Genomic DNA, 14,466 nt, shown 5'->3' with positions numbered 1-14,466 from the left:
ATTTTTGTATAGCGAGAAATTAGAGTTGGAAGAGATATTTACAAATAAACTTCAACTCTATTAGTTGAAGGGTTTTTTTTTCTTTTAAACTTTTTTTCCTTTGTCTCACCTCATGTTCTCAACTTCACCCTTCAGGCTAAAAAAAAATTCGCGAGCATCCGTTTTACTTTATTCGTAATACAAGATCTATGCGCGCGCTCTCGCGCGCGCTGATCTATTCATTTTCAATTAATTATCTTCAATTTTTTAAAATAATCGGTCTCCATAAAAGGACAGAATTTATTAATTTCACCGATAATATATATACATATGAAATATATATATATTATATATATATGACGTGAAAAAAAAATTTACCTCTGAAGAATTTGAAATTATGTCACTGAAGAATTTGAAAATGTCGCATGTTTTTTTTGTGAATAACTTCGTGTCACATATTGACCAATCAGATTTAAGGATTAGCGGTCAGGCAGTTTCGAGATATTTCGATATAAAACAACTTCACGTTTCGTTCATCTTTAGTAAATAGGACATCCTGAATAAAAGAATTCTGAATTTCATAAATTTTTCGCGTCTCGAAATTCAAAATTCATCTATTCATGATCTATTGCGAATAAATAAAACGGCTGCTTAACTTTATTCTTTGGAGTGCAACGAACATTAAAAAAAAGCTAAAATGGTATAAAAACGGCGCAAGGAGTATTTTGACGGTAAAAACAGGAAAAAATGAAGTTTTTCGTAGTTAAAGGGAGTAAAATCGATCGGGTTCGCGATTTTCCCTAGTTGTTCCCATATTCCGTCACATTACAAACTGTTCAATGGGTCCTAAGGCCCAGTGAAGACTTTTAAATTTCACCGACGTATCCCCTTCAGATGTTTCGTGCGAAAAAGGTAAATATTGACGTTCATCTGGAATTCATATAGAATGTTTATAATCACAATTGAATTATCGGTAATGTAATGTAAGAGTAAAAGTAAAAGGGCTCATACTCGAATCGAATTAATTCCTACATAATAATGTTAATCGCATCTTAATTGGCTGATAATTTCACACTAACTGAGTCGGACTAAAGAAATAAATTTACCACACAGAAATTGGAGTGCAAAGGTGACCATTATTCCACTAGTGGAGTATTGGTTGGGTAATATAGTGTTTTTCGTGGCTCACCGAATCCCTCCTTAATTCCTTTCATAAATCTGTCTCACGTCCTTAATTAACTAATCTATATTTAAACAAATATTTATACTTCCAAATAATTACTATAAACGACTGAAAAACCAAGAATGCGCCCAACATCGACAAGAACCAACCACCAAAATCAGCGAATTTTTGTTTGGATTATTATCAAGCGAATCTCAGAAATTTAACCCAACCTTCTATTCATCAATTATTTAGAAACTGCATCAGGTTTAGAATTACCCAGGGTCACGGTGAGGACGTATCGATGCTAGACCCCAAAAGAAGAGCCTAAACATCAACCTTAAAAACGTCCTTGGGCAATAGATTGGAGATTAGGATCTATTTATCCTCCGCCCTCCTTCAACGGGCACTGAATTAAATTCGCAATTAATGAATAGCATATATAAAATAATAAAAATAATTGGTTAATGAATGTGACACGTGTTGGAACAACTCCCCACTCATGGCGGTCTTTAAACCTATTTTTAATATGTGAGAGGGTTAATGTTGAACTCAACTCAATGAATCCCATCTTCTTTTTTCAAAATTTCCGGAAACAATTTAACCAAAGAATATACTATAATCAGTATTAAAGACCGTGATTTGCTAGACTAATCAGGATTTGTGTAGTTGTCGAGGATTCTAAGAATAGTGTTCACCTTATCAGGTTTGGGAATGAGTAAAGTGAAGACAAACTTACTCAATTTCTCCTCAATTACCTCCATCCTTACACCATATTTGCGGTACAAGCGTCTGAATTCCCTAAGTTCGTTCTATTCCTTGTATATGTGCACCATTCAGATAATTCACGTGTGTGACACTATGATTCGCCCGCGAATGCTCATATCGTCTTGATAAACCGAAGTATCCGGGCGAACAATCCGTATAGACTATTGTACCGAATGTCACATGTTTTTCGACGAGGGCAGTTAGAGTTTTGGCCTTACGATCGGGGACCTTGACAACGACTAATCGCCTCGATACCCTCTCGCGTAAGCCAAATATCCATCGCTGTACTTTGGGTTTTCGCCCTAGCTTTGTTTTTCTCCCACCATATCTCAATTCATCGGCCTCCACAATCATCCCCTCTCCACCAAGTCTGTTAGCCTAGGCATCGGTGTCCCGTGTCAACACATTATTGATTGATTTTATGATTAATTATGATTATAAACATTCTATATGAATTCCAAATGAACGTCACTATTTGCCTTTTTTGCACGAAACACCTTAAATCTGGTGTTCATATTGCCTGACTCTGACGTTGAAATTGAATTTTATAGGCGAAATGGGTAAAATTTCGAAGAAGCAGTTCCCTTGTTATGAAAAGGGTGTCGTGCGATATTCAGCGAAAGTCGACAATTACTTCTGTCATATTTGCTGGATGAAGTGCGAGGATCATTACAGGACACATTTGGAATCTCCCGAGCATCAGTTGAAGTACCAATGCTACCTTCGCTCGTTTATTGATAACGATGCTCCCTTTGTTACTTGCAAGCTCTGCGATCGATTCATTGGGCACAAGCTGATTTCTAAGCACGCAGTTAGTCATGAATTAATACCCTGGTATCGTCCTACGGATGAGTGTAAGATTTTGTACGAAAATTTTGTCTCCAAACATGAAGAGGAGTATTATTGTCACATTTGTGGGTTGAAATTTTTACACTGGTATGTGGCTGTTTGTCATACGGATGAGGTGCTACACAAACGCCTTCTTAAATTGAGAATAAAACAGCCAGAAGAGAATAACAATAATAAATTGAGCTTCCCAGGATCTTTTCATGAGATCATCATTAGTAACTGCATTTTTCCGATGTCAGAGGAGACCTCGATCTGCGTTTTATGTGATAAACAATTCCAATTCAGTATGAGACATACTGGAGAGGAGAATCACATAAAAAACAAAAAGAAATTTTTGATGGAGTTGAAGTTGAATCCAGTTCACATTCCCAAATTCATTGATGATTTAGACCGCAATTCTAGAATTTTAAATAAGAATAATAAGAATAAAAATGTGGAAAAATCGGCAAATGATGGCAAGATTAACAAGATTGTTTCTTCTTGCGAACTTTGTAATCGTCTTGTCGAGGGGGAAAGTATTGATGAACACGTGATGATGAATAAAGCCCATAAGAGAAAGGAGGAGAAGTACCTGAATAAGGGTTTTGGCCCTAAAAGAATAAAGAGAAAAGTTGATAAAGTGGATTTGGTGAATTGTAACGTTTGTGAAAGGACTGTTGGGGTTTACAATGTTTTCTTTCATAATCGAACCACAGAGCACTTGGAGAATGCTAAGAAATCGTTGCGGATATCTAATAATGAGGAGATGAGTCCTAGAAGACTGATGAGAGACTTGATAAATGATTTAGCTATGAAGAGAGAACTTGAGACTTTGAAGAAACTGCCGAACGAGATTGTGACGTTGGACAGTGGAAATTTGTTCATTTGTACGATTTGCAATATTCAGATCTGTGGGGGAGAGAGTGTTATTGCTCATTTGAGAAGCTCGAAACACGTTGAGAATAAGGAAAAGGAGAATGAATGGATCTGTAAGATCTGTCATTGTATCATGGAGGGCAGGAGGGCGATGCTGGCTGTGAATAAGCGGAGGGAAGAGATGCACCGAGAGGAGATGAGGCGACTCGTTGACATGGCTGTGATGTATCCTCGTTAATAATTTTTTATTCTTGTCGGGTGACGAAAACTCCTTGATTGGAGAGTTCAAAGTTTAAGAAATTTGGACAATCATTTTTTCAAATTATATTTTGTACTTCTGCATTTTTGCGATGAATAAATAGTTTGATTAGTGAGTTTTTCATTGTGTCGAAAGTATTATAATTGTTTAATAGATGAACAATTCATTTTGAGTGTTCGTCGAGGAAATAAAGTTCGATTTTTCAGGGATTAAAAAAAAATGTATTCTAAATTTCAAGATTTTTTACTGGAATTTCGTTGGAATTTTTGTTTCTTTCTTTGGAATTTCAGCCGTACAGTGAAGAAAAATTTATTCCTTCCAGGAAAAACAGAGAGCAACTTCTTGTCCGAAACAATGTAATGTAAATATTGCATGAAAATGTTGAGTATTTACTAGTGCTAAAAAATTTACTTGCTATAAATCAATTGTATCTTCAGGGTATAGGCGAATAATTTCAAGACATAACTTTGGCACACACCATTTTTTTTAAATTTTAGTTTTTCTTTGTGATAAAAATTAGAATTTACATTGAATATAATGATTAATTGAGTATGAATAGTGATAGATAAAATGGATTTATATCATAGTTCAACTTCGATCTCGGTGTCCTCGTCATTTCCATATAATCGTTGCATCTCCGAATAATTTTTCTGGTCTTGTTTTGAATTTTTTTTCTGTATATCTTGGTCTGTGGATTTACATTCCGAAGTCAAGAGATGACCATGCTCTCTAGTGTGGCGCCACTTCATACGTCGATTTTGAAACCACACTTTCACCTGAAAACAATTCAATCGGTAATTAGTTCAATTCAAACTGAAAAATTGACTTAAATCAAACCGAAAAATCGACTTGTATTAAATCACAAAATCGATTTGAATCATACCGAAACATCAACTTGAATCAATCCAAAAAATCAACTTGAATCAAACCGAAATTCGGCTTAGCCCTTGCGATTACTCTATTCATCGCTTCCATTAAACCCTTGCGATAACTTCGTTTGTCTCTCCCGTTTGACCCTTGCGATTACTCTATTCATCGCTACCATTAGACCCTTGCGATAACTTAGTTCGTCTCTCCCGTTCGACCCTTGCAATTACTCTATTCATCGCTACCATTAGACACTTGCGATAACTACGTTGGCCTTTCCCGTCTGACCCTTGTGATCACCCCACCCCTCTCAGTAAATGTTGACTCAGCGACGAGACCATGAGATGTGGCCATGGACCTCCGAATTATCTTCAAAGGCCATGGAGATTTCATGTCATTAAAAAAAAGTTGAACTTCATGAATGAAATTGAACTTGTCAAAATTGTATTTTGAATACGAGGGCGTGATGACTATGCATGACCGTGGTAACAATCTTTTTTCCAATTTTTATTTAAAAAAAAAGATTGTTAATAAAAAAAAATCAATCATCATCATCGCCATTTACGTTTATGACATCGTCATTTTTATAAAAAATGAAGATTTTTTAAATTTTATTTTATTTTTATTCTATTTTATTTTTTTTTATTGGGAAAAGTTACTGATTTTTTTGTATGCTTTTCGGTGCTAAGATCTTAGAGAACCTAATAAAATGTTTCTGAATCGAAATCCCAAGATTTTGAAATCTCAAGATTTCGTTTGAGTCATTTTTACATTTTTTTTACATATTTCTATTTTTTATGTATTTATTTTTTCCAGAAATAAATGTGTAAAAATTGAAATATATCAGCCAGGGGGATTTTCAGAAAATTCCCTACCTGTGCATCGGTTAGACCTAAAGTAGCTGCTAGTTGTCGTCTGTCGGGTTTCGTAATATATTTCTGCAATGAAAATCTTCTTTCGAGACCTTTACGTTGAAGTGAACTGAAAACAGCTCTGGACCATGATCTCTTTCTTCTCATCCCACCGTCATTAGTATTTTTCGCATTTGGTGATGACGAAAACTGCACTGAAAATATATGTGATTGGTATTACGATAATTGATTAAGCCATACACCAAGAAAAATTATTTATTTGATTCCAATAAAGTTGATTTGAATCAAATAAATAAGTTTATTTAAATGGTACTAAATAAAGTTTCTTTTTAAATTGAATAAAAAATTTATTCTAAGTTTTATTTGTATTAACTGAATCTTTTTTTTACTATTAATAAATATTTATTTGATACTAAAATTTATCATCGCTTTGAGTTGGCAATAGAATCGAAAAACAGTGAACGAAACAGGTGCAATAATTATTAGGGGCTGTACATACATCATGTAAGATATTTAAGGGGAGGGGGGAGGGGGAATTTCTGTTCCATGGTTTCACTATCAAAAAGAAGATGCTGAAAGAAGGTCGTATATACTGGAGTGAAAAGTGTAATCAAAAATTGGATCAGAATGATTGTGGGGAGCTCAAATCGTCCAGTTTTCACGTTTCCTGAATTAGGTTCATACGATCTTTTTCCACATAGTCCACGAATGTTGTCGAAATACAATTTCGAAATTCTTCCACAAAATACATGAAACTGTGTTTTTTTTTAAACAAGAAAACTGTTTATTTGAACTAAATAAATTCTTTATTTGATTTTAAAAAAATCATTTATTTGAAGTAATTCAATTGTTTGTTTATATAAGTAAATACATTTTCTTCAAATAAGTAAACAAGTTTATTCTTTTGTAATAAAAATATCCTTGCAATGAGTAAAAAAATTCAAATAAATTTTCATTTCATTTAAACAAAAACATTTTTCTGGGTGCGGATGCCGATTCTGAAAAATGGTAAGGGCAAAATGACCGGTTATTTTGTCGCCTACTATACATATCGCGTGTTACCCATCGGCTTTTTTTCCTTCGGCCATTTTTCCGTCCATTGCTGCCAATTTCTCAAAGGAAATTCGGAATGATACGGTTCTTCAGACACTCGATAAATGACCGTTACGGCTATATCCATAGTTCATTACTTACTAAATATTGTATCGAAATTATCTACGATGGAGATTTCTTAATACTGTGGTATTAAAGTGGTTAATTGTTGATGAAAAAAATTGGGGAGTCAGGAACGTGATGATTTTTTACGGACTGTGAGCAGATAGAAAGCCGGCTAGTGTTTACGAAATTTGTAAACCTCGAGTGGCACTTACGATGTCGTCTAAACACATGCAGGAAGCACAAGAATACACTGTGGTGTAAATATTATGGCCAACTTTTCTAACGAATTAGGGGAATAAACAGCCCCATATGGTGATGTGTTATACATTCATTTTATATTTTAGGGTTAATTGTGGAACGAATCATGAAAAGGGGGTAATTGCTTTATATCTTTATTATAGTGAAGCTGTTTTGCTAATAAATTAGCTGTATGCTTTCGAAAGGAAATTTCGCGCATTTCTCTCTTATAGTATATTGTTTCATATTAATACATTAAATCGAATAATTTTTGATTTAATCATATTTATCGGTATTTCGTAGAAAAAAGTCTCATCAACCCTAAATTGGTTATCTCATCAAGGCAATGCAGCTGCTCGTTGTTTTTTTTTAATTTCCATAGTTTTTGTTTTAATCGACTAGTAACTGGAATAATAAAAAAATGACTTTTTCAATTGAAGTGCCTAAAAATGATAGTAGTTCAAGAACAATATAACTCCCGAAATTCCTAAATAAATAGTTTTTTTTCGGGCAGTTGCGATAGGGTTTTTCCTCGTGTGGAGTTGATATTGGAGCCACACGCGAGGACTAGCCAGCAAGTTATGCGACTAAAAAAACCCCATCGCAACTGCCCGGGACAAGATTTTTTTTGTAGTGATTTTCAAGATTCCGAGTTTGGAAAGTATGCAATATTAATTCCCACACGAGGAATCGTGAGAAGCAGTGTAGAAAACAAATTATTTTCAGCAGATGAATTATCTGTCCTCATGTTAAATGGACGTGCCCCTTACGCGATGTTGCCAGAGACACGCTAGACGCGTCCGGGTAGTGTGGAGTGAATTTGGCAACGCTGAAGTAGGGATGTGAGTGACAAAAATGACCGGTCACATGACGGGTAATTACCATGTCCATAAATCTGACGATTCGGTCGGGAATTCAAAAAATGACCAATTCAATTCTGACGATCAATTCTCATCTGTATAAATGACACAGAAATTTTTATTCGGATACTCGGTGTCGGCAAGGTTACTGGCGGTCATAGGGACCCTACGTCGCCACTACGGGTTTATGCAACACTAGATAACTAAATTCGTTCGGCAAGCAATTCAGGTGAAGAGCTGAGCAAGCTCGATGAGGGAGCCGGTGGCAATTATGAGAATTAAGGAGAGAAGGACTGAAGACGAGCCTCATCCAGCATCCTCCTAATTTAATATGAAGTTTTTGACCAAAAACATAATATATACAGAGATATCTATTTAATTAATTTTGTTGACGTTTATTAAGTTCATGACCTTATCATGAATGATCTCGAGTATCGAATTTATGATTGTTTTGTAATTCGTTCCAATAAACATTAACTTTGAATTATGAAATGCGATTCAATTCCTAACTAATGAAATAAAATAACCAAAAATCTGACCGAAAAAATTACCAGCAATAAAATGACCGTCAATTTGCATCTATATAGAGGAATTTTGGTCATTTTCTCAAATTTTTGAGGCTGGTCCATGACGGTCATTTTGCATGGGGAATTATCTCGGTGTCAGAAAATGGTCAGAAAACGGTCAATTTTGCCGGACCTGACCGAATTGAAAAATGACGGTCACTTCACATTCCTACGCTGAAGCCGACATCGAATATTATATTTGGTCACTAGGCCGAAGGAAACTTTTGTGGCAAATATGAGTTGCAGCCCGAGCCGAAGGCGAGGCCTTGGCTACAAACATACAAGCCAGAAAAGAGTTCTTTTTCGGCCGAGCTACGAACATTAGTAGATTGTGTCATCAGGCGATAAAAGTAGTATCTGACGAATGTGACTTTATAATCCAAGTCGAAGGCGAGGAAATGATGAATGGTGAGGAGGTGACAAATAAGATTGTAATCCTCGCGTCCGGTTTCAATTATAAAGTCACATTCGTCAGATAATACTTTTATCGCCGTGTGACACACAATATTTTGTGTTAGAATCGCGCTTCATCGGGCCTAGTATCATAATAGTGTTAGTTCGATACGAGTGAAATGGAATTTTCATGAGTGTGAAGTTGACGGCCTTTCGAAAAACTTTGTCACACATTACACATACACTGATAGAAAGGATTAGTTATTATTAACGAATGGATTTGGTTGAAGTTTAGGGGCTATTCGGTCTCACCAAATGTTCATTCGTTAATAGTTAACAAATGCGTATTTGAGGAGCCTTGTTTGACTCGACTTTGACTTTTCAAGTGAACCATTCGTTAATTATTAGCGAATATTCATTTGGTCATAGTCAACTCAACCATTCGTTAATAGTTGACGAATCTCGTTTGAAAAGGATAAATCAGTCTATCAGTGTACGGATCGTGTCTTACTAGTATATTTCTAATCTAGGGAAGTAAAATAAAGAAATGGGTCCCACGTGCGGAATTACGGCAATCTCGTAGGTAAGGATCCTTGATTATATCTCCCGTGGTTACAACCGTATTTTTCACCTTGGAGTAGGCGCAAAGTCAGATTCCCCCTCCCGCGAAGGGTGAGAAATTCTGTACTTTACGCCTGTCAGGGCCAAAAAAGGCATTTGATTATCATTGGCTCATACGCGGGGAAAAAAATCTAAAAATGGCAAGAAAAAAGCATGAAAAATTACTAAACAGTGCATGATGGAAAATTCGCTGAAAATCGGGTGAAATTCATCTGTCTTTCGTGTGCTATTTACCAACAACATAGAAGTTTCACTGTCTCGTTGCAAAAAATTGTGTTAAAAAAGGGAGAATTCATCTCTTGTCTCTTATTTTTGTCTTGACAACTCATCAATAGATTGTGAAAAACAATTTCGCTCTCAGATTAATTAAAATGCGCACTAATTTTTCGTTGATTTTCTCCACTGTGCATAGCATGAACAATCGATCACTTGAATTTGGACGCTTAAAAAGCTTCCATGCAGAATCAAAAAAATACTTACTGCCAATCGTAGGCCTCACTGGTGTTGGACGATATAAATTTTGGTATTTGGTGATCACACCCGTTGAGTGTGAGGTCAGTGACGGAATGATTCGCGATGTTGACACGAACTTTGACCGGTTGATGCACCCTTGACAATCATCTGGACAGGAGCACTGATTCACGTCGGACAGATGCGTCAGATACAGCGGATCATGGTCAAAATTACTAGAAATTTTTTTACAAAATCCATTGGATAAAATGCGATCAACACCAAACTTTAAAGTGGCTGACAGATTCGATGACAGTTGTGTATTTTCATCGTACTGATCCATTTCGACGAACGGGCATTATTTTTACAATTCACTGATACGTCAATTTTCTCACTCTTGTTTCGTGTACAAAATTCACTTGATTATTATTTTATTTTTTGTAATTTTATCATTAATTAGAATTTTCAACGCTATTCATGTGCGAAGCTGTTGAACGAGTTAGTTAAGTGATCTGTGACGGACGAGCTTTTGGAAAACGAGAAGTACTTTCATTTTTAAGTTGAACCAAGATGATGGTACGAGGGAGAGTCATCTATTCTACCCTGATTCGTTCACAGATCTCAAGTAGGCGTGGCTACTTTGAAGAATCCTCAAAGTAATCGTTCGGTTGAAGTGAAAATATATATCAGTCCATAATTGTTTCGTGGAAGCTATTGCGTATTTCATTTTAACCAATGTGATGAGTATCTGTTGCTCTGAGTCGATATTAATGGAATTTCCAAAACGAATGTTACATTAAATTTAATCTTCCTTGCCGAATGGAATGGAAGTCGAGAATTTATAAATTTTAGATTGAATAATCGCACAAATATTAAGATTTCAAGATATGTGCTTTTCCCTATTGCTAAAGATTATTCGAATTAATTCGGATGGAAAAAAAATCTAGAAAATAGACGGCTTTATTCCGGTTCACCATATGGTTATCTTCTCATTCAGCAACCGTTGTATACAGGCACTTAGATGTTTATTTGAGCAACCACGCTTGAAGCTGTTCTTCACCCACATGCCCGGAATATTTCCCCACGGTATATACACATCCCCGATTTTCTATTCGATTTTATTAGGTTTTAACATTTTCAATTTTCAATGGATTATTCGAGAAAATATACGGAGAGAGATTCCCCAGAAAAATTCCAGTGACGCATGGGAAAAGGGCGCAAAGTGACGGCCAGGGAATAATTTCAGTGCTGGCACGGGAAACTTTATTTTTCTCTTAGTTAAATGAATTTTTCACGGAAATCCCCTGAAGTTTTACTAGAGAGCCTTGGAAATTGTACTTTAACAGCATTAGAATTTTTCATAGACGGTCGATTGTAATTTTTCCAGTATTTGCACTGGAATTTTTCTAAACAATTTCTCTCCGCGTAGGAAAGTACACGGGGCGAAGGATACACTGAGAAAAAAAATTATTTTTGCCAAATATCCATGTGCTTAAGAAAAGTATTCATTTTTTCAATACCGTATTTCTCCAGTCGAGACATTCGCAGGCAATCCTCATTAGGTTTCAATCACGTCAATTATAATGCTATAGAAGATGATCATGTCAGTTACGACCTTGAGTCAACTCCCTCAATAAGCATTAGCATTAAAAAATTAATCAATATTCTGCCGTCTAGAAAAGAAGAAATTTCACTGCGAAAACGAATGGCTGAATTTCAGACACTTTTGTAGACACTTTTCAAACACTTCTGGGAGGAGTTTGTAAACACTTTTGAGACATTAAAATGTGTTTGAATCGATGGAGGTATTTCAATTTCAGGCACCAAGATGTCTGAAATTAAGATACAGACATCAGTTTCAGACACAAGCGATGTTTGAAATTTTCAAACATCAGTTAGATTTTCAGACACTTTTAAAGATTCAGACGTTTTTTGCCATCTGCCAACTTAAATTCAGATGAAAACCAGACACCTAGTTTTTGCAGTGGATAAGTCAACTTTTCCGACATGAGAAATATCTTAAAAATTAATGTTTGAATGGCCTTTGCTGTCTGAATCAGGTGAGATATCTTAATAGTGAAATGTTTGAATCGCTCATAAATAACTGAATTTCAGACACAGAAAATATCTGAAAATAAATACCTGAAATTTTCCAGACACAAAAAATGTTTACCATCATTTTCAGACAGAAACGGTGGTTGAAATTTTCAGACATTAGTCAGATTTTCAGACACTTTTGAAAATTCAGACGTTTTTTACCATCTGACATCTTAAATTCAAATAGCTGTTAGACACCTGGTTTTTGTAGTGTTAGGAAAAATGAATAATCATTAAAGGAGTTCGTCTAAGGTCATGTGTACTGTTACTCTAGAGCAACATGATTGTTATGTTTGAAACCCAGTCAGGCTCATCTAGGAATGACTCAATTGAAGGAATACGATTTTGAACAAATGAATACTTCTCTCAAGAAAGTGAATATTTGGCAAGAATAATGTTTTTCTCAGTGTATAATGAAAATTGCCTGGAAAAAAGGTAACTGGAGAGCGAAATCGTATTCAAATATATATAAAGAATGTTGTTGCTATAACAAATCATCACAAATTATAATTAAAAAATAATCAAATTGCGTACTTTTTCATTGAACATTTACAAATTTTCGATGGAGGGAAAAAAGTTACAATGAGAGGAAATAATTCATGTGAGTCAGATTTAAAGTGGATTTCAAATAAAACCTACGGAAAATGGGAGACGTTGACTTACGATTACGTGAGTTTTTCATAATTTTGATGAAAGTTCGAGAAAATTTTTCTGTGTTTTCAATTAAAATCTATGGAACAGTAAGTCAAAAAAAATTTGACGCAATGACTATTTCAATTTAGTATACGTTACGTATCCTTCAGACAACATAATCATGCCTTGGTAAAATTGATCAATAGCAGAATCATTCAACATTGTATCTATTATGACTGTATTTCTTTTCGGTCGTTGATATTTACTTAAATTTTGAAGATTCTGAAACACAAAAAAATGATGATAACATTTACTTATTAGAACGTGTTCATGGGGTATTCGCATGAGATTTCAATGAGCCAGAAAGGTTCCATGACTATTTAACACAAAAAAAATTCAACACAAATTAAACACGCTCCCGAGTGGAATAATTGGACCTGACAAGTTCTACTTAGGTCTTTCCGTTCAGAACTGGATAGGTCTTGGGAAGCCTCTTCCCAAGTGCTTCCGAGACCTTTCTACCTCTGGTTATGTCCCATTTCAGCACTTGTTAGGTGTAAGCAGGACTTGTATTCAGACTTTCCAAATCCTTGCCGGTCCCCGTAATTCTATGGGCCTATATTAAATCTGCGTTCATATCCCTGTTTACTCATGCGTTATTGAAATAAAAAATGCAATTATTATTTTTTTTTAATCTCGAAAATCGACATTTCACGAGAGGGTGGAGGGGAGATGCATGTATGTGGAGGCTTGACATTTTTACCCAACAAGGGGAGAAGGTTGCAGAATCTATTCTAGCCACTCTTGTCCCTACGCTTGCATGCATTATCCAAATAAAAAATGAAAGTGTTAACAAATCCGACCATTGTTCCAAGTAAAAACTGAAAATCTGACCATGTGGCCCCCGGCGAAATTTTTTTTTTTCAGTTTTCACTTTTTCCACATATTTTTGAGAGTTCTGAATAGCCCGACGCTTAAATAGTTGGAATCAGCGTTCACCCGGCTAAAAAATTCGATTTTGGCGAACAATCCAAGATCTGACACTTTGACCCTTGTGACCCTTGACCGACTTTTCCCCCGGAAAAATCCAAGATCCGACACTTTGGCCTCCGGTGAAAAAATTTTGTTTTCATTTTCCACGTTTTCCACATACTTTTGATAGTTCGGAATAGCCCGTCGCTTAAATAGTTGGAATCAACGTTCACCCGGCTAAAATATTCAAAAAAAGAGGCCAAAGTGGCCTCCGGTGAAAAAATTTTGTTTTCATTTTCCACGTTTTCCACATACTTTTGATAGTTCGGAATAGCCCGTCGCTTAAATAGTTGGAATCAACGTTCACCCGGCTAAAAAATTCGATTTTGGCGAAAATCCATTGGCCCCGGAAAACCCGAACATCTGACCCTTTGGCTGGGGCCAAAAAAAACGGTTTCTCAGTTTTGACTTTTTCNAAACGGTTTCTCAGTTTTCACTTTTCCATATACTTTTGACAGTTCTGACTAGCCCGGCGTTTAAATAGTTGGAATCAACGTTCACCCGGCTAAAAAATTCGATTTTGGCGAAAATCCACTTGCCCCGGAAAACCCGAAAATCTGACCCTTTGGCTGGGGCCAAAAAAAACGGTTTCTCAGTTTTCACTTTTTCCACATACTTTTGACAGTTCTGACTAGCCCGGCGCTTAAATAGTTGGAATCAACGTTCACCCGGCTAAAAAATTCGATTTTGGCGAAAATCCACTTGCCCCGGAAAACTCGAAAATCTGACCCTTTGGCTGGGGCCAATAAAAACGGTATCTCAGTTTTCACTTTTCCATATACTTTTGACAGTTCTGACTAGCCCGGCG

At 35.8% G+C, this 14,466-nt stretch overlaps 4 protein-coding genes across 7 annotated transcripts in view; 1 reads left to right on the top strand and 3 right to left on the bottom strand.

The window, feature by feature from the left end:
- Positions 1 to 2,154, bottom strand: part of LOC107036213 (ATPase WRNIP1) — a 13,341-nt gene extending 11,187 nt beyond the window's left edge. For all 4 annotated transcript variants that reach the window (XM_015254003.2, XM_015254001.2, XM_015254004.2 and 1 more), the window contains exon 1: positions 1,881 to 2,154. Coding sequence is in view for 2 of the 4 variants with exons in the window: in XM_015254001.2 (XP_015109487.1) it covers positions 1,881 to 1,905 (25 nt within the window). In the remaining 2 variants the exon portion in view is untranslated. The remainder of the gene's footprint in view (positions 1 to 1,880) is intronic.
- The window catches only part of LOC107036214, a 5,372-nt gene extending 1,423 nt beyond the window's left edge, over positions 1 to 3,949 (top strand). The window contains exon 2 of the mRNA XM_015254005.1: positions 2,461 to 3,949. Within this exon, the coding sequence (XP_015109491.1) occupies positions 2,466 to 3,851 (1,386 nt within the window). The 5' untranslated portion in view covers positions 2,461 to 2,465 and the 3' untranslated portion in view covers positions 3,852 to 3,949. The remainder of the gene's footprint in view (positions 1 to 2,460) is intronic.
- Positions 3,950 to 4,421: 472 nt separating this feature from the next.
- LOC107036153 (H2.0-like homeobox protein) lies at positions 4,422 to 10,413 on the bottom strand. The gene is made up of 3 exons (XM_015253901.1): positions 9,927 to 10,413; positions 5,615 to 5,805; positions 4,422 to 4,648 (listed from the first exon to the last, which is right to left on the bottom strand). Exons 1-3 carry the CDS (start codon positions 10,237 to 10,239, stop codon positions 4,454 to 4,456), a joined length of 699 nt encoding a protein of 232 aa, XP_015109387.1. The 5' UTR covers positions 10,240 to 10,413; the 3' UTR covers positions 4,422 to 4,453.
- A 2,348-nt stretch (positions 10,414 to 12,761) lies between these two features.
- Positions 12,762 to 14,466, bottom strand: part of LOC114841085 — a 4,449-nt gene continuing 2,744 nt past the window's right edge. The window contains exon 3 of the mRNA XM_029125951.1: positions 12,762 to 12,908. Coding sequence (XP_028981784.1) covers positions 12,762 to 12,908 — 147 coding nt within the window. The remainder of the gene's footprint in view (positions 12,909 to 14,466) is intronic.

This window comes from Diachasma alloeum, unplaced genomic scaffold (genome assembly GCF_001412515.2).
Source record: "Diachasma alloeum isolate Michigan unplaced genomic scaffold, Dall2.0 Dall_scaffold_00206, whole genome shotgun sequence".
NCBI lineage: Eukaryota > Metazoa > Arthropoda > Insecta > Hymenoptera > Braconidae > Diachasma > Diachasma alloeum.
This window is presented reverse-complemented; position numbering and strand designations above follow the sequence as displayed.

Bases quoted from the DNA above. Each gene is read 5' to 3' on its own strand.
- LOC107036153 (XM_015253901.1), bottom strand. From the start codon at position 10,239: ATGGATCAGTACGATGAAAATACACAACTGTCATCGAATCTGTCAGCC. The intron at 5,806-9,926 runs GTAAGTATTTTT...ATATATTTTCAG, and splicing joins AGTGAGGCCTACGATTGGCA to TGCAGTTTTCGTCATCACCA. The intron at 4,649-5,614 runs GTAGGGAATTTT...AATTGTTTTCAG, and splicing joins TAGGTCTAACCGATGCACAG to GTGAAAGTGTGGTTTCAAAA.